The sequence below is a fragment of the Elgaria multicarinata genome, chromosome 14 (genome assembly GCF_023053635.1).
Source record: "Elgaria multicarinata webbii isolate HBS135686 ecotype San Diego chromosome 14, rElgMul1.1.pri, whole genome shotgun sequence".
Taxonomy (NCBI): Eukaryota; Metazoa; Chordata; class Lepidosauria; order Squamata; family Anguidae; genus Elgaria; species Elgaria multicarinata.
The window spans coordinates 23,868,362-23,888,555 of record NC_086184.1 but is presented as its reverse complement, the minus strand read 5'-3'; the positions used below and the strand labels follow the sequence as shown (position 1 = coordinate 23,888,555).

The following is a 20,194-nucleotide window of genomic DNA, read 5'->3' as shown; positions in this document are numbered from 1 at the left end:
CTCTTCCCACCCCTTCAGGGACACAGTCGGAACCAAAGTGTTTTCCCCCTCCGTGTGAACATCCCCAATGTGGATTTTGCTCACCCCCTCTCCCTCCCTCTCTCGCACACATACGCAACACACTTGGAATCCTAACCTACTTCCTAAAGTCCACTTTTCTTTCTGCTTCTTTGACAGCCCCAACCCTAGCAAAGGCCATTTCTTCACCTGCCTCCCCCCCCCCCAGGATCGTCCCTGGATCGTTCCTGTGCATCCAAATGACACACAGGGGATCCCGGGAGCAGGCAGGGAGGATCCCTCCATTTTCCTTGGAGAAGCCTTAGGTGTAGGAAGGACTAAAGTTTACTCAGCCAGAAGCAAGTCTCAGATCAAAGGGGGGGGGTATTTACTCAGGTAAGGGCCTTAAGCTTCCCCCCACTCCAATTTTTGACGGTGGGAAGAGACGGCTTAGAAGCTTGTGCTCCCTTATAAACACACCATAGACTTTTTACATGGGAGAATTCTTACGAAGAATCTCTCTCTCTCTCTCTCTCTCTCTCTCTCTCTCTCTCTCTCTCTCTCTCTCTCTCTCTCCCCCTCCAAGCAGGTCCCTCCTCCCTTAGGAATGCTCGATCCACGTGCAGGCAGTAAAGCAAGCCTCAGCCCTGTGCAACTTTTCCAGTGATGGTAGAGGAGGAGGAGTACAGGGCCATGGAAGGTGGCGTTCCCGATCCGTTGTCAGTTCTCCATTCACACAGAACAAACGCCTCCCTGCCCATAGCACAGTAGAGGCTGGTGGCTCTGATGTCAGTGGGGCAGTGAATCCGCTCTGGGTTTTAAATCAGAACCAATGGGAACTCTAAAGGAGCTCTCCAAAATGCTAAATCCCAGCCCAAAAATAGTTTCAGCACCTTGGATGGCTCCTTTAGCGTTCTGACCCGGAGCGGATTCACCGCCCCACTGACATAGGAGCCACCAGCCTCCACTGCTATATATCCACCTTAGGGGTTGGGCAGGGAAGAAGAAGAAAAAGCCACAAGACCACATCCTTTTGCATCGTGAGATCTGGCCCCAATTCTGCTAGCTGGGTTCCCCCCTCTCTTTCAAATAGGGGGACCCACATTTTTGCCATTTCTCCCATCAAGGAAGATGAGAGGAGGAGAAAATAGTAGGTGTGATGGAGATCAAAGGGACCGTCGAAGAAAGCGAGGAGCCAGGCACTACTATACGTCTGTAGGTTTGGATCGCAGGGCTGAATGCGGAATCACTCGGGTTGTAGGAGCGTTGGCAAGCCCGGCCCTGAAACGGGATTTCTCGGAAGTAAGTTCCGGAGTGAGCTCAATGGCATTTTCTCCCCCAGCCGCTGGGTGCATAGCGGTTTTGAAGGCCCTTGAAGGCCCTTAGGAGGGTATTTAAGAAAGACAGCCGCAGGGCTTCCTGCTTCAGACCTCTCCAGACACTTACCTGGGAGTAAGCTCAACTGCATTTAGCAGGATTTAGTTCTGACTGACCTATACATTCCTAGGATCGGGCTCCGTATCATCCAGACTAAACTAAGATTCCGATCCTATGGATATATAAGTTTTCTTTGGTATGGAGGCTACGTAGCCCAATCCTAGGCATGTTTACGTTAGTCAGAACTAAGTCTTGCTAAGTTCGGTTGATATCCAGCCCAACTGAGCGAGATCGCCGAATTCCCACCCCAGAGCAGTATTTAAAAAAGAATGAATACGGAATTCTAAACAATGTACAGCTCGATCTTAGCAAAGCGAGGCTGCATTCCTATGCACACTTTCCTAGGAGTAAGCCCTACTGAACGCAGTGGGATTTACTTCGGAGTAAGCGCGAATATGGCCGAGCTGTCGGGTTCATTGGGAGTTCCATCAATCTTCGTCTCCAATGAAACGTACATAGAGGCTTATTTGCTTCTGGGATCTAAGAGGGATCATTCCAAAACAAGGATCTCTCAGGTACACTTTCATAATTCATTTTTGTTTCAATATAGCATGTACATTGAATCCTATCCCTTCGATAGCGCCGGTCACTTTGACCACACATATCACATGCATGCATGCACTGGCAGCCCGATCCTAATCATAGTTAGTGAAAAGTAAATACCCCTGCGAGCAAGGGAACTTACTCTCTAGTAAGTACGCGTAGGATTGCAGCCACAATCTCCAACCACCCTTTTGGGGTCCAGGTTCAGACCCCACATTTTGGGGTCCAGGTTCAGACCCCACATTGCGCACCCGAACAATTCCCAAGAGGAGACACGGAAAAGCATCTTTACGCGCACGGATCTGGAGTTCCGCCGTTTTTTCAATAGATGCTTTCCGGTAGTTTTGATCTCAAAGAGAACCCGGGGGTATAAGGCATATGGCTATGGGTCCTCCTCCCCTACACGCACTTTTATTGACTGTTTAGTTTTACCTGGTAACTTGACTTCAAGCGATGTTAAATGCAGAGAAAGCAGATTAAGAAATGGGCGCCCGGACAGCCTTTTCCTGCCGGAGCTGCATCACCCCAGCAGAACGCAAGCGAAGCTCGCCCTTGCAATGCGCTCCATGCGAAAGGAAATGCACGCTATAAATCCCCTTAATGCTTAAGTGACGGCGCAGGGATCAATGGCTCGGGGAAGCCTCGATGCTGGAGGATGCGCCGCCCGGCGAGAGGATCGTTGGTCTCACGCTGGGCCTGACCTAGGGATCTTTGAGGAAGAGGGGTAAAGTTTCGACCCTCTCTGGCTCCAAGCGAGCCTGCTTTTCCCCAAATGTTTCCCTCGCCTCGGTGTTTGAATAGGTGACAACTTCTATAGTAAGCAATGTTCGGCCTACATAGAGTAGACGCACTGAAACAAAGGGCGTTAAGTCAATCGTGACTAATGTAGGTCCAATTCATTTCAAGGGGTCTATTCTGTGTAGGACTAATATTGGATACAACTCCCGTAGCGCACTACAGTCCGATCCCATACGGGTTTAATTTGCATTCACTCCCAGGTTAGTTAGCATTATAGGATCTGCAGCCCGGAAAGAAAAACAAACAAACACAATAAATAAACAAACAAAAACGCTGCCTTCGAATCGACGCCACATTCCCGGAGCGCGCAGCTTTAAAACTCTGATGAGGATTAAACTAAACGCTGATACGCGATCATTAGGGAGGCGTCCTCGACCCCATCCCAAACGGGCGCTCCAACTTCTCGTTTCCCCCTTTCTCCTCGGCTAAAAAGCGACAAGAACCGCGTGGCGATCTACGCCCCTCCTATCCGGCAAAAAGCGGAGGCGAAAAAGGCCATGATCCTAAGCAGAGGTTTGGCATCAGGATCGCGCGGCGCTTCTCCTCGCGACATCGGTTCCAAAAGGCGCACAGGAGGCGCGCCGCGCCGCGCGTAGAAGCCTTCCCCCACCCACTCCCAAGCAGCGCGATCTTATGTTTGCTTCCTCGGGAGTAAAGTCCTTCTGCCCCTGAATTCCATGGTCTTGGCTCCCCACCAGCGTGCGCTGAGAGACCCGCGCGGTTCTACAACGGCGCACGACCGGTTCTCACTTCTTGATGCCCCTGCGCAAATGACACTCTAGGCGGCTCGGACGTGGATTTATACGCTCCGAGGCCACCCAAAACTCGCGTGTCCTTTTGGCGAGCGACCAGCCGCGGGAAACGATTAAGCCTCACTTGAAGGTGGGGGGTGAGAAAACGTTGGGGAGGTCGCTCAGGATCGGGCTGCAAGGGCTGCATTTCCGTTGCAGACTCGCTTCGGAGTAACTCTGATTGAATTCAAGGCGGTGTGTATGTGTGGGTATAACTTCAGAGTAAAGGCGCGCGCACACGCACGAGATCCTCATCCAGCTGCAAAGCCAGGAGGGCAGAAGGAACCGAAGCGGGACGGAATCGGATTCAGTCCGGAAGCCTCACCAGCCCCAAGCCCAGGGGTTTCGGAAGAGGCAGGGACGAAATGTCCCCAGTGCGTAAAATCGCATTCAGGACGAAACCGAGCTTGATTCTTGACGGATGAAAAACATCACCCAGGGCAAAACAAACAAACAAACAAATAAAGACCCCAAAACAAAACAAACAAAAAAGACTCCGAGAAAGATTGAGTACTTTGGGAATAGTAAAAGGAATGGGATTTTTTTAGGGCTAACAGACCCCGCCGCCCCCATTTTTTTTTAAATGGTTCCCTGCTGGACAATTCCCTTTAATATTGCACCTCTCCAATAAAATGGAGAGATTTAGGTCGCGATCCCAGGCATGTTTGGGTAAAAAGAAGCCCTGCCGCTCCCAGCATCCCCCAATGGCTGAGGAATTTTGGCAGCGGTGGGGCATCTTTCTACCTAGCACTGCGCCTTTAAAAAGCGTGCCGGTCAACCGACAGGAAGTGCGGGTGGCTCTTTTTTTTGCGCACGGCAAAGTGGTCAATTTACAGCTTTTTTGCGGGGAGGGGGGACCGCGCTGGAGCCTGCATGGCTCGCTCTCTAACGTTTCAGGCATGGATTTCTCCCCACCCCGCCCTGGTTTCTATTGACGTTAGGAAGGAAGGTGAGTTTTTTAGTTTTGTTTTGTAGAAATGCAAGTCTTTCACTCCCGCCTGCACCTGGGCTACACGAGTCTCTTGTGGTGGCAATGAGATTGAACACAGAATTAAGGGAGCCGGGGGAGAATGGGGCAAAGGACTGTGTGCACATTGCTCTATGTTCCTTTGAGAGTCAGTGCTGTGTGCTGGTCTAGGACTGGGAAAGGCAGGTGTCCATCCCTTTTTGGCCACGGAGCTGGAGCTACATCTGGCTTGTTCCCAAGACCCAGCACGCCAGGCCCATCACTTTCACAGCTGATTATCCTTCACAGGGTTGTTGTACAAATGTGGTGCAGGAAGTGATGATAGTAGGGAATTATATATGCCTTCCTGAACTCCTTGGAGGAAGGATGGAATATAAACAATAATCCAGGTGCGCAGCTCCATTTTCTGAAATGATCCCCTTTCTAGGGTGACCGTATGGGAAGGAGGACAGGGCTCCTGTATCTTTAACGGTTGTATAGAAAAGGGGATTGCAGCAGGGGTCATTTGTACACATGCAACACCTGGTGAAAGCCCCTTTTCTATACAAAAGAGGGCAGGGCTCCTTCAGCTTTAACTGCTGTGATGAAGAATGGATTTATGCATACAAATGACACCTGCTGAAATTCCCTATTTTATGCAACTTTTAAAGATACAGGAGCCCTGCCCCCTTTTTTCATATGGTCACCCTAACCCTTTACATGACTGGTAAATTACAGAAGGAGGCAAGTGAGGGGACTCCTGCCTTCTCATCTATGGTAAGACTGTAATCCTGAGTGCACTTTCCTGGGAGTAAGTCCTATGGAAGTCATTGGGACATGTTGTGCATTCTAGTGGCCCTTAAAAAAATGCCTCCATTTATAGAAGTTGTCTATTACTAGGTAGGTAATTAATAGCCAGCCATGTGATGACTGTGATAGGGGTCAACAACTAGTGGTCCATGCCCTAAATCTGGCCCATGATGTCATCAGAGGACAGTCCAATAGAAAAAATGTTGGTGGCGGATGAGCAATACCTAGGGCTTCGAAGTAGGCTTCTTCAGAGGACAAGGGACTTCAACCCATCTCACTCCTTTGTCAGTGTAGGCCTTTAGCAATACTCCTTGCTGAGAAACATCTCTGTTATCAAAAGCAGCATCTCTCTCTCTCTGACTCCTGGCCACTAGAGACTAAGATAGGGTGACCATATGGAAAGGAGGACAGGGCTCCTGTGTCTTTAACAGTTGCATAGAAAAGGGAATTTCAGCAGGTGTCGTTTGTACGCATGCAGCATCTGGTGAAATTCCCTCTTCAGCACAACAGTTAAAGCTGCAGGAGCCCTGTGCTCTTGACCAGAAACAAAAGAGGGCAGGGCTCCTGCTGAAATTCCCTTCTTTTATGCAACTGTTAAAGTTACAGGAGCCCTCTTTTTCATATGGTCACCCTATTCGGCTAAGCACAAGGAGTGGCTATTGTTTTCAAGCCCCATTTTGCAAATATCTCTACAGTGTCTGTTTGGCCACTGTTCGTAGACAGAACGCTGTGTGAAGTGAACCTTTGCTATAACCCAACACGATTGTTGTTTTGGTCCTCATCTAAAACAGTCATGAAAGGCCCTTTTGATCTGGCCTTTGTTAGCTAGAGGCCTGCGTTAGGTGATTAATAGTGTTGGTGTAGTGAAATGTAAAATAGTAGGCTAGGGTGGTCAGACGTCAGGCTTGTGTGTGTCTGTGTGTGCCGGGGGTCTACTTTGGGTTTTGTTATTAGAATCTCAAGAGCCATGGACCAGGACCTGGTGCAAATGACATGCACTTAGAATTAAATAATACTAAGCTCAGGCATTTGTTTTGAGTACCCAAATGGAGCTTGTGCTCCTTCCACACAAAAATTTACCAGTGAATATCCCAATCTTCCTTCATTTCAGCAGTATAATTTAAGGTGGAGGATTATAATTTAGTTGCTTGTTTAGAGCAACTAGGAGTCGGAAATCCCTGCTGACCTACCCGCAAATCTACCAGGAGATCCGAATTCACCTTTTGCCACCCTTGGACTATTGCTCCAAGCTTTTCATCCACCATTCATTCTGGCAGCTGCCTCCAGTATCCAGTTGCTGCTGGGGAACATGGGTGGGAGGGTTCTGTTGTCCCATGTCCTGCTTTGTTGGTCCCTGGCCGACAGCTGCACTGTGTGAACAGAGTGCTGGTTTAGATGGACCCTTGGTCTGAACCAGCATGGCACTTTTTATATTCTTATGTTCTTATATTCCTTTTCTGATGATATCTCGATGTTATGATTTCCTCAAAAACCAGATGGTGGTCTTTTTGCATGTGACAGCTTAGCTCCTGGCTTCACAAACATGATGAACCCTTGTTAGGATACATTTAAAAAACTGTAAATACTATTCCGTTAATTGGGTAACTGAAATTTTAAAATGTACATTAAAAACAACAGCAATTGGCTTTCAATCACTGCAGTCTTCTCTGTTAGGGAACATGGTTCTGAGAGTGTTAACTGGTAAGAACACACACATGCACAGAACCAGCCACTTCTGTCTGCCATCAGTATTTCTGGAACCATTTCTGACACCCAGGTGTCTTAATCTCCCATGCACCTATTTCATTTTACCTCCACCTCTGGACACACTAAAGACAAGCCAACATCTCTCCCAGGTGTGCACTGTTATCTCTGGGCATAGGAGAAGGAGCATGGAATATACAGTGGGAAAGGAAGGGGCGAGAATCTCCTAGTGTATATATGTGCATGCAAAGACATTTGTCTGGTTTGGGCCGTTGTACATAAGACAATTGTGCCAAAGTATTACTGCTTTTGTGTGGCATACCTATTTGCATGAGACTATTTCTCTCCCCACCCACACACCAGCCCCCGTATTTATTTAAAGCATTTTTATAGCGCCGCCTCACCATTTCTGGCATCGAGGTGCTATACAATAACACATAAAACAATTCCATTAAAAAACCCGTACCCTTTTTGGAGATGCTCTCTTTTTATTGTCCCATTGAATTGCTTACAGGGAAAGTAGTGATGATCAAAATAGTCCATTCCCTTGATAGATTTTGTTCTGACTTTTATACTGCCTGTTTGGTGCATTCTCTTCCCCTCCTTATTGTTTTATTATGATTTTAGTAGAATGTAAGCCTATGCGGCAGGGTCTTGCTATTTACTGTTTTACTCTGTACAGCACCATGTACATTGATGGTGCTATATAAATAATAATAATAATAATAATAATAATAATAATAGCCCTAAATTAAACGTTTGCCATTGTGGATGCTAATAAATATATCTAAGGTTCTTTTTCATGAGAAACTATCGTTTTTCTCTGAGCTGTTTTAGAGTTTTACAGCACAGACTCCAATTTTGCATACATACACACACACACACACACACCAGAGAAGAAGAGGGGTGAAAAGAGTTAGCATGGGTTATGCATTTGACAGAAGACCTGCTGCAAAGTCATTTTTATTTAGAGTAAGAAAAATATAAGATAAAATCTGTTAAAATATAATATTCCTGTCAGACTAGAATGAAGTTTCTAACATTATTTTTTTTCTTGGAAAATGCCTTTATAATAGAGAAGCAGGTGATGAGGGGGGAAACTTATTAAATGATAACTCTTATACTAGTGGTGCCAAATTAAAGAGGAGAGAGAGAGTAAAAAAATATATCAGCCATGTTAAATTAATAAATCTATATTGCCTTTTCTGTGCTGAGTTAATGCAGCAATTCTTGGTCCTTGTCTGTCTATTAATACCTAATCATCAAGTAATTTTAATCAAATATTTGGATTCCGCCATGTGCAGAAGTGTGTGCTCGGCTTTAGATCATCTTTGATTTGATGGAGTTGGTTGCAGCGTTAGAACAGGGATATCCTCTTTATAGTCTAAAGATAATAAAAAGGATGCTGACCACAACATTTCTTTAGATGCTCTTCAGGTGGGAGGGGGGAGAATTGAATACCTATCCCTTCCAAATGAATGCATTCATAATAGGATGGATTCGCCAGTTGGCATGAAAGCAGAGGTCATCTTGAGGAAAATGACACCTAAGGTCTAAAAGAGTCATCTGCTTTAAGAGATCCTGGGCGAGATGCCAGTTATTGCATTTAAGAAGACAGTAACCCCAAACTTCTTTTTGTCCAAAAATAACACAGGAGCCAGGCAAAGAAAGCATCTGGAAATCATCATCATCAGTCATCCACCCATCTTCACATCTCCCTACAGTATAATAAGTTTTACATGTAATCTGGACACACATTTAAATATTTTACACTAGTACGTTTGGGTGTTTAAAGGGATCTGTGTCTAGAGGCATAATCATTTCAAAGAAATGTATCATGAACAATGTATTTATTATTTTATTTTATTTACTGCATTTCTATACCGCCCAGCAGCTGAGGCCATAGCTACACCAGGCTATATACCGGGGCTAACCCCAGGATTGTCGTAATCTTGACACACATTTAAATATTTTACACTAGTACGTTTGGGTGTTTAAAGGGATCTGTGTCTAGAGGCATAATCATTTCAAAGAAATGTATCACGAACAATGTATTTATTATTTTATTTTATTTACTGCATTTCTATACCGCCCAACAGCTGAGGCCATAGCTACACCAGGCTATATACCGGGGCTAACCCCAGGATTGTCCCTGTGCATCCACATGACACACGGGATCAGGCCCTCTCTTACCCCGGGATGGAGCGAGGGCCTGCTTTGGGCCTGCTTTTTCTGCGGTCTCGGGCTGCCTGAGACTGTGGAACGTGTAGCCCGTTTCCGTGGCTTGACCCCACTCCACGCAATTACTTGCCTGGAGCCGCACACAGGGCACAGCACTCCTCAGGAGCACTGTGTCCATTGGGGGTAGGGTGGGGGAGTAGGGAATTTAATATTTTTTTAAAAAAAAAACCCCTAACTTTGCGCACAACCGTTTGTGCGCTGGCGTCGCTTTAAGAAAATAAAAAATGGCGGGTGCGATGCCTCTATTCCTGAGGTCATCATGCCTTACGTGTAAACAGGGGAGATCTCGCATTAACCCCAATGTGAGATCTCCCCTCCTCTGTCCCGGAACAAAAGGTAGGTCTAGCTAAGGCCTAAAGCTTTCTGGGCAGTTCACAAAAATTAAAACCAAAAAGCAGAATTTAAGCCACAATATAAAAACACAATATGAAAGTACGATATAAAAGTACAACCAGAATAAAACTGAACTGCAAAATTTAAAATTCAGATTTGAATGCAGTTTTAAAACGGAAAAGTTAAAAGACTAAGATGGTAAAATGAGAAAATACTGGGAAAATAAAAAGGTCTTCACTTGGCATTGAAGAGAGTATAATGCAGGTGCCAGGTGAACCTCTCAAGGGAGCTCATTCTACGATATATGCTGAACAAAAACTTGGCAATCAGATCCATCAATTGTTTGGTTTCTTTTAATCTTAAAATAATAATAATAACAGATCCCTCAAGATACAGGATTTATTTGTTGTTAAGCTTAAATACACTACAAAGATGCAGCCATGATAGTTTGCAGTATTTTTGCTGTTCCGTACTATTCTGTCTCAGAGTTAATGAAGAAATATTAAATATAACGATGATTTCAACTGCAGTCCATAGCTTGGTTATTGTGAAGCAATGAATTTGACTTTAATGGGATTACTCTGGAGTAAAACTGGTTATACATTGCAATTACAAGAGATGCAAATTGGGTTATTCTTGCCTGATGTTTTCATTAGAATTCTTTATAAACTATGTAAGGCTAGAATCTTAAAAATACTTACTTGGGGGTAAATCTTATTGAAGTCAGTGGGATCTACTTCCAAACGGGCATGCATAGAGTTGCGCTGTGAGCTGTGTTTGTATTTATATTTATATAATGAATTAGATTTCAAATGCATTTTGCCAGTTTGAGGTTGTACAGCATACGAAATTCAAGGGAGGAATTAATCTTACATTGCTTTTAATCTTACATTGCTGTCTAGAAAAGGACAGGTGTACATCAGTTGACAATTATTTTGTTCCCTGACATTGACATGGATAATTATTTTCATGAATGAAAAATAAAATTGAATAAAATAGGAAAATCCGATGCTGATTTAGCTCACAGCTAAAGGTATTCTCCTCCACCACCCCTTTTTTTTTTTGCTCAAAACTTTCGTATTGTAGAATTAGTATGACAATCAGGAAGCTGCAATTCTACACACACATATTTATTTATTTATTTATTTATTACATTTTTATACTGCCCAATAACTGAAGCTGTCTGGGTGGTTCACTTCTCTGGGATCAAATCCAATTGAATTCAGGGGGGCTTGCTCTGAGCCGATGTGTATAGGATTGCACTTTTAAGAAACAGAACTGGAAATTCTCTTTTAAATAATGCCTGTCATTATTTATCGCTTAAAACGATTTCTTGATTAAAACGATGATGCAGATTATTTGAAAAGACTCATGAATTTCAAGTTGTAGTGCTAAACACACGTATTACGGAGTAAGTCCCATTGGATAAAATGAGGCTTACTTCTGAATAACCATGTGCTCTAACCGGTTTCTACAGGAACAAATGAAGAATAACTGTTAATGAATAATTTTATTAATTATGCTCTGTTTATTTTAATATATTTTCACTAAGGTATCCAAGAGAATCTTCTACATCAGTGATGTGAGAATTGCAGTTACCTGGAACCTGACAAGGTACAACTTGATTTTCTTTTGGACCTTCTTCTTCATTTCTTTTTCTTTCTTTTTTACAAATATAGCCATGCTGTAGATGATGTAAAAATCTATTGACTAATACGGCAGTGCCCTCATAAGATTTCCACAAAGCTTTGAGACAACTTGCAGAGGGTGGTGTGCTTTTTTCTTCCTTTTGTTCTGGCATAGCAGGACCTTTAAGAGTTTAATGGTATCTGTTCTCTCGGTGGGGTTTGGTCACCATACAGAGATCTCCTGCGAAACTTGTCTTGCATGTGTGATCTTTTGTCAATGTTATACACAGTGTGCATGTGTGTTTCTCATATGAATGCATGCCAAAATTAACAGTGGCTTTACAGGGTACATGAATTGTGACAACCTATTTCAACAAATCCTGTTCAACCTCTGTGCTCTTTTTCTTCCCTTACCCTTCTGTGCGAGAATGAGCACCGGTAACTTCATTCCCACCTCCCTTTGGTGGTACCCTTTTCCATAGTTTTCGAAACAGGAAGCAGGCTGTCCTACTGGACTGGAAGCAAATGGTGGAGGGGTCTGTGAGCGGCTCTCTGATATTACTGCTTTTCTCTCCCCCTCCAACGCTGTCCACGTTGAGGAGGGCATCTGGACTGCAGGGGCAGAGAACCTCAGTCCTGGAGGCCAAACCTGACCTTCGGAGGTTCTCTAGCAGGCCATGCCCACTTCTCCAGGCTCCACCCCTTTTCAAGCCACCAATCATTGGGTGGCTTCCTGGCTTTTGTGCAGCTTTCCCCCCCTCATTCTAAAAAAACTTAAAATGCTTCTCTTAAGGGTTATTTACCAGCAGTAAGAATTTTAATCAAAAATATGCTGGTATTGTAATTTTGGGCCATGCCCATTTTGCCTTTGGCTCTGCCCACCACTGGAATGTGCCCCCTGAGAGCTTCTCCAAAATGGATTTCAGAAGTTCTGCACTACCGTTGTATAGGGACTTCTAATGCAGGGCCTTAGTTGTGCTGGCCTCTGCTGGCATATCAGGCCCATTGTGAGTGCTGCTGTCCAGACACCTGACTTCCTTGTGTGAGCACAGGTCGGTGCTGGGGGCAGAAACCATCTCTCTTCCCCTTCTGGTGTGCCTGATTCTACACTCTCAGCACTATCTGAGAGTGGAATTGCCAGATTTATTTCTTTAGCGCCATCTGTGCGCACTGCACTTTCCAGAGGATGGGTCTCTGCCCCGAGAAGCTTACAATCTAGAATTCATCCTAGGGAGGATCACCAAGGAAGGGGGTAAACAGGGAACAAATGTGTGATGTTTCAAGTTATATGTACTTCGCCTTGGTTTAGATAGGCTTCCTCCCCACCCACACTCCGTGAGCTCCTGTGTCTTCAACCACATCTGCCTTCAGCACATGCAGGTTTTACCAGCAACGAGATGCATTGATGGAGAAAGCTGTGAGTGTAGATTTTTTTTGCCAGTTAAAGGCACGCAGAACATGCTGGGGAAAGAAGAAAATTCTTTTACATAAATTAAGAATGCTGCCCCCCACGCCACTTTGAGACTACGGTTGCTTTCCAACTTCTTGCACTTGTATGGACTAAAAATATGTTTGTTAGAAGACAAATGGGGTAGCAGGAAATCACTGTTTGTAAGGACTTGGTTTAGGGTAATGGGATGGAGGGTCAGTTCCGGGGACAGTTTCTTTGTGTAGGGGGTGGGGGTCAAGGCTAAGTAGGCTGACATTTCTTTTCGCTTACATGGGTGCTGCTACATTGTGGTTACCCTGCTTTTACAACAGTTGTATGTTAAGAAAAGAGGCTTGTGGCTAGGTTGTTGGAGACCTTGGAAATATCTTTTGGTATGTAGTATAGGGATCCTGTCCTTTCTGTTGTGCAGTGCCCCCTCCCCCCCCCCCATGACATAGACAGGACGAATTTTGCATCTGAAAATCTGTACGTGTTCATTTTCATGATGCATTTCATGGAAAAAAGATACCCATGAAATGGAGAGTTCTCAAAAGTATGCAGAGTCAAGTGTGCGTAAACACACTTTAGCCAATGGGCAGATGCAGGCTGAAAATGTGTACAATTTTAAAAAAATGTGCACAGAAAATGTACACTTTCCAAAAACACACACAACCCTACAGGAAAAAAAATAGGCATGGATTCATGTCCACCAAAAACAAAAAGTGTGTACAAAACCCAGCAGGGAAAAGGCTTGATTGTGAAAAACAGCAGACGTCAGCATAAACATCCATCCCTAATACAAGTGTACTGAACTGTGTATAAGAGCCACCTCTGAGTAGTCAGGAACAGAAGTGTTCTAAACTAAAGAAGAGGTGGTACTTTGTACCACGCACACCATTTCACACGTCCTTTTACATATTTATCATCTCTCAATCCTGCTCTTCCTCCACAAAACTCAGCATATTGCAGCGATAGGTAGCCTGGTACCATCCAGATGTTCTGGGTTACAATTCCCATCAGCCTCATGATAACGGCAAGGGATTATATGGGAGCAGAAGGCCAAAACATCTGCCAGACAGTGAAAACTCAACACAAACACACAAGATGCAAGACACCTTATTTATTTATTTATTGCACTTATATACCACTCCCATAGCCAAGGCTCTCTGGGCGGTTTACAGAAATTCTAAAATTAAGATTAAAACGAGTATACAAAATTTTAAATTTCTAAAACATAGAACATACGCACATAAAGCATTAAAACCCGTTAAAAAACTAAAACATGTGGGTAATTAAGATGTGACCTTAGAGAACTCCACTTCATCGATATATTATACGAAACAAATAAATCTATAGATGTTTATTAACATGTACATCAACAAAAAAGGCACAATTGTAATGTATACCAAATTACAGAGGGAGTAAATATTTCAGTCCTTCTTCTTCTTCTTCTTCTTCTTCTTCTTCTTCTTCTTCTTCTTCTTCTTCTTCTTCTTCTTCTTCCTATTACTATTACTACTTCTACTACTATTAACATTTCTATATTGCTCCATAGCTGAAGCCCTCTGGGTGGTTTACAAAAGATTAAAATGTTAAAAATTGATATACAAAATTTAAAGCCATAGAAACGTAAAACAGACAGCATACAAAGACAACATGCATTCAAAAACAACTTTCAGCTCTCAGCCAGACCTAAAAATAGATCTGGGATCCATTAAATGCCAACATATACACCATATCACACTTCTTCTTCTTCTTCTTCTTCTTCTTCTTCTTCTTCTTCTTCTTCTTCTTCTTCTTCTTATAATTATTATTATTTATAATAATAATAATAAATTTATTTCTTACCCGCCTCTCCATTTTGATCAAGGCGAGGAACAATAGTAAACGGTAAAATACATAAAACTGAATTAAAACATAGTATACATTGTTAAACCACTCCAATGGACTCATGTATTTGTTTTGATACTGATATGCTTGATATGATGTGTATGCATTGGATTGGATTAATATATGCATTGGAAATATTTTCTTCCTCTGTAATTTGGTGTGCATTACCAATTGTGCCTCCTTTTTATATATACATCTTCTTAAACTTCTATACGTTTATCCTCACACATCCCTAAGTTTTGCTGAGAGCTAAGGCTGCACCTACACAACAGAATGAGGAAGTTAAATTTTGAGGTGTTGAGATTGATAGAACCACTTTAGATTTCAATATTGGCCACAAGCAAAGCCCAGAACATTATATAGGTACAAACTAGCACATTGGAATTGTTCTCCCAAGGCCCTGGTTTTTTGGTGTTTTGTTTTGGCTTTCTTTTTAATTTGCAGGGAATATTCATGTGGGAAAGAATTTAAAGATATGCATCCAACTTCTAATCTGAATTGGTACAATCCCTTTGAACACTTCTAAGATCCATTCCAGGTTTCAGGGAGCCGGGGCCATCTGGGGAGGCCCCATAAACTGAGAGTGGCTGAGAGGCACCTTTTGAATTTCCCGGATGAAGCATTGCTCCATTGCATTGTGGGAAATGAAAATGGTGGCTCACATATTCAGTTGTCTGGCATGGGGCAGGTGGGACTATCAAGGCACTGGAGCCTTGGCAGTTGGGATGGGATGCCAAGTTCTTGGCGCCAACATGATCCACTTTACAGCTTCGTTTCCATATTGTGCATCCTCCTGTTGCATGTGTAGATTGGGTTTAAGCTCAGTGGAAGTGTGTTTGAGATTGTAGCCTCTGCCCTTACAGAGGACTAGCGGCTTGCATTATTTTAATGCAGCCATTCTGGGGTAGAGTTAATGCAGCTAGGTCTGGATGATGTTCCACTCGCGAAGCAAAATGTGCAGCATAGACCACATGGCCGGCTTCAACTTAATCTTTTCATTTATCTCTCCACTACCACCACCTCCAATTCTCTCATGTTCTGCTTTTGGGGGAGGCAGGGAGAATGCTTTAGGGTTAATGTACACATTCCTAATATCCGGCTTTACAAAACAAACACTTTTGGGGGGAAAAGAGAACCAATTCACTTTGTTTCCTCTTACATCCCGGATTTAGCAATTGCTGCTGACCGATCGGTGTCGCGGAAAAACTAAGAGGAAAAGGAAAGGAAAAGAGATTAGCGCTAAAAAGCATGTAACTTTGAAACAAACAGATATTGGACCCGGGGAAGAGTTAATGAACTTGTGCAGAAAGGTTGAGATTGTGCTGACCCTATGGTAATATTTCATATAAGGTTACTGTTGGGAGAGAAATCAAATTTCAGCCATGAACGTGATTGACAGGCGAAAGCCAAGGAGAAGGAGACATCTGGTCAGATGGGGAATTTGGGAAAGGGAAGGACAAGTGGGGGAAGTTACTGTGTAATATTCGGCATAATAAGCATAGATATGAAAAGTCCAATACTTCCACTCCCCGGAGGCATGCTTAACGTCAAAACTCCCCATCCTCAACTTCTCCAACTACACTGGCTGTTTTTCAGAAGTACGGAATTTCATGGTCGTGATTTGACTTTGCCGTGCTTTGGCACAAGGAATCGATATATGAAAGACGAGCGAAGCAGTAAAAAACAAAAACAAAAACACACTCTAATATTAAGTGACAAAAATATTAATGGTACAAAACTGACCCTTCTTCTGTTTTATTCTGCCTGGCATATAGTAGAGCGAGATGGAGAACTGAGTGTTTCAGATGCAAAGCACTTGCTCCTTACCCTGCCAGGACTGGTATCAAGGGTAGAGGTGATAGGGCACTTACGAAGGGACCACATACCAGCAGGGAGCCACTGACGAAAAGGCCCTGGACCGGCTCTTCTCTTCACCATTGCAAGCTGCTTGTACACCTGCCTCTAGCTCTGGCCCAGGCAATGGTGCTGGGGAGAAGGAGGAGCAGGCTACCTGGTCACGGGCTCTCTGCCTGTCAAGCAAGCAGGTGGCAATGGTGAGAAAGAGGAGGACCAGCCATGGTGGTGAGAAGGTATACTCACCGAAAGAAGGGGTCCATGGTGGGTGCTTTGCCCAAGGACTCTTGGAAGCCTGGAGCTGGCAGTGCCCCCGTTCAGACAACCTGCTAAACCATGCTGCTTAACCACAAAATGGTTAACAAAACGCTTAACCACGGTTTATGGTATTGTCTGACACGCATTTTCCTTAACCATCCGCCCCGTTAACCACATTGTTAACAGAAAAACTTAACCACAAAAGCGTTAAAAGTATTGTCGGCAAGCATTCCACTGAACATGGTTAAGCTAACCACAAAGCCCAGAGTGTCGTCTGAACCAGGCCACTGTTTTCTTCCATTGACCAAGAATGCCCGGGCAACCTGATGTATGTGTTTCCATGCTAGTGGTGAATTATTATTCCCCCACCTCTCCCCATATCGTTTTTTCCTTTAGGTTAAATAGATAGATTCCATGCTCTTGATATTTTACCTATCCAAGAAGGACCAGTTAGTTGGAAATCCTGTGTGTGGACCAAGAATACAGGATGGGGGAATAAAGGGTATCTGGTGCATGATGGGATTGTCCCACAAAGTTCCAGTTTGCTTGCAAATAAGCACAGAGTTTATTTTCTGGGTAAAATGTGTTAATTGCAAAGAATATGCAATAGTAATACCAATTAAGCTTCTTCTTTTTTTGTAATTCTTCTGCTAGTGTTAGTGTATAACCGTAATATATAATGAAAGTAGTTTTTAGCAAGTTAGGATAATTGTTTGTGTGTATGTTATTTTAACTATTGTCTTCCACCTGCCTCCCTGCTTTAATTTAGGTCAGTTCAAGCAAAAGAAGGCAGTAGTGTGAATGACCTAATGTATATAGAGTGCTCAAAGCACACAACTACACAACATACATGAAGTGATAGATAGTAATAATCAACCCCATTTATTTACAAATATATATAAAAAAAACCTGATGCATAACACCTGCATGGTCATCAATGGCAAACAGTTTTTGCCTAACAAAACTGTGCGTGAAAAGTACTCCTGATACAATAATTCTTTTTCAATAATAATTTCCAATGTATAATTATACATAAACCACAATCACAGTTTTTGGACACAATACAGTGCTGGTAATGGCATCAGTATGGTACCTTTTTAGACATATATTTATAATAGGAAGTTATATTTATTATTTTCTAGTTCTTATATTTATTATTTTCTGTTTTTTATCAGCATTGTAGATTTTATTTATTGACAGGTCTCCGCGGTTTATTTTCCTGTTTTCGTGAGAGCTTCATCAGAACAAACGCTACGACGAATGGGCTGAAAACCGTAAATTATTGTGTGGTCGACATCTCCAAAGGTTATTCTGGGGTAGACACCTCCAAAATGAAAAACAGCCGGTCTGCTTGTAAACTGAAAAAACGTGAATGGCAGCTGTCAATAAATAAAATCTACAACGCTGATAAGAACTAGAAAATAATAAATATGACTTCCTATTATAAATATATGTCTAAAAAGGTACCATACTGATGCCATTACCCGCACTGTATTGTGTCCAAAAACTGTGATTGTGGTTTACGTGTATTATACATTGGAAGTTATTATTGAAAAAGAATTATTGTATCAAGACTTTTCACACACAGTTTTGTTAGGCAACCAATTTGCCATTGATGACAATGCAGGTATTATGCATCAGTTTTTTAAATATTTGTAAATAAATGGGGTTGATTATTAGTGTCTATCACTGCATGTATGTTGTGTAGTTGTGTGCTTTGAGCACTCTATATACGTTAATTTAGGTCAGTGACACCATGTCTTTGAAATCTCGGCGCTCTGTTGTGTAATAGGTAGAGTCCTCAGGAAGGAATCAATAATGGATTGGATGGAACAGTATCAAGGAACTACCAGTTTTTAGGGTCAGTTATAGAAGAAAGGATAGCTTTAATTTATGTTCACAGGCATGCAAAAGATCTTTCAGAACGTATTTTAATACAATTTTGTATCTAAGTGTTTTAGGGGTGTGGGGGGTTTTGTATGATTTTGGTGTATACACATTTCTCCATCTAATATAGAAATAATTGTGATGAAGTGTGTGTGTGTGTGTGTGTGTGTGTGTGTGTTTTAACTAATAATAAAAAAGAACAATGAGAAACTCCTTTCTAGAAATTGATATTTTAGACTGCCGACTGCAAGTGTTAATTAAGCAGCTTGTAGGTTTCTTCTAGTGTACTGTCATTCCAGAAATGCTTCTTTTGCGTTGGTAACAAATTCAAGTTTATAGACTCAATCTTGAATCAGTTTTGTGACATTGTCTGTTCGAGAAAGCACTTTCTCCCTGCCTGCCCACCCAGTCACTGAAATAATCAGATGCAGTACTCCAGGTGGTTCTACATGGACTCATGGTTCATTTGGAATTTGCTACCACAACATGTCGTGATGGCCACTGATTTGGATGGCTTTAAAAGGGGGTTGCATAAATTCCTGGAGGAGAAGGCTATCAATGGTTACTAGTCCTGATGGCTAAGTGCAACCTTTAGTATCAGAGGCAGTAAGCCTGTGTGCACCAGTTGCTGGGGAACATGGGTGGTAGGGTGCTGTTGCACCATGTCCTGTTTTGTTAGTCCCTGGCCGATGGCTGGTTGGCCACTTTGTGAACAGAGTGCTGGACTAGATGGACCCTCGGTCTGATCCAGCAGGGTTCTTCTTATGTTCTTCAGAAAGTTCTGCTTCTCATTAGAATGGGTGCTAACAGTGAAAACAATGTCATGCACTCTAATCACATCGAGTCTATCCGGCTTTACGGAGCCCAGAATTTGACTGTACTTAAGATCGTGGTTTATTATAAAGTGTATCATAGCTGGGTTTATAATTACTTTTGAAGAAAATTGCAGGGCAACTTTAACAACAGCAACACTCAACGATGTACATTATTAAGGAAATTTAAGGAATATCTCCCAGGAAAAGAGACTTCAGAGTGACCCAATTGAAATTTTTTAACATTCTCAAGGGAAATAACAGAAATTGGCTACTAGCCCTGATGGTTAATGTGCTACCTCCAGTATCCGAGGCAGTAAGCCTGTATGCACCAGTTGCTGGGGAACATTGGTGGGAGCGTTCTGTTGTACCATGTCCTGCTTGTGGGTCCCTGGTCGACGGCTGGTTGATCACTGTGTGAATAGAGAGCTAGACTGGATGGACCCTCGGTCTGATTCAGTATGGTACTTCTTATGTTCTTGCATTGGGGCAAATTAAAATGACTACTCTTGACACCTGAATCAAGCTTTATTTGTTTTTTGGGTGGGCAAGAATCAGAACCTTTTCAGCTGTGGTCCATGCCAGGATTCTGGGGTACTGGCAACAACCCAATGGTGCCATAAGCTAACAGTGCCCCATCTGGCTTATACCCTTCTCTTCTTCTTAAGAGCTTGGAGCATCTTATGTATTGCTTTCCAGGTTGTCTCCCATCCAGACATTCTGCAGGTCCAAACCTGCTGAGATTCAGTGGGAGAACAGCTTCAAGCACTCTGGCCCCCAAAAAATGTTTTTCAAGATATACTTCAGTCGGGCTGGGTCTAGCAGCCCAAACAGAC

The 20,194-nt window shown here is 43.1% G+C and overlaps 1 protein-coding gene across 1 annotated transcript in view; it reads left to right on the top strand.

The window, feature by feature from the left end:
* The window catches only part of MAF (MAF bZIP transcription factor), a 338,917-nt gene that overhangs the window by 9,465 nt on the left and 309,258 nt on the right, over nucleotides 1–20,194 (top strand). Inside the window, 1 exon segment of the mRNA XM_063141392.1 lies at nucleotides 11,153–11,214. Coding sequence (XP_062997462.1) covers nucleotides 11,153–11,186 — 34 coding nt within the window. The 3' untranslated portion in view covers nucleotides 11,187–11,214.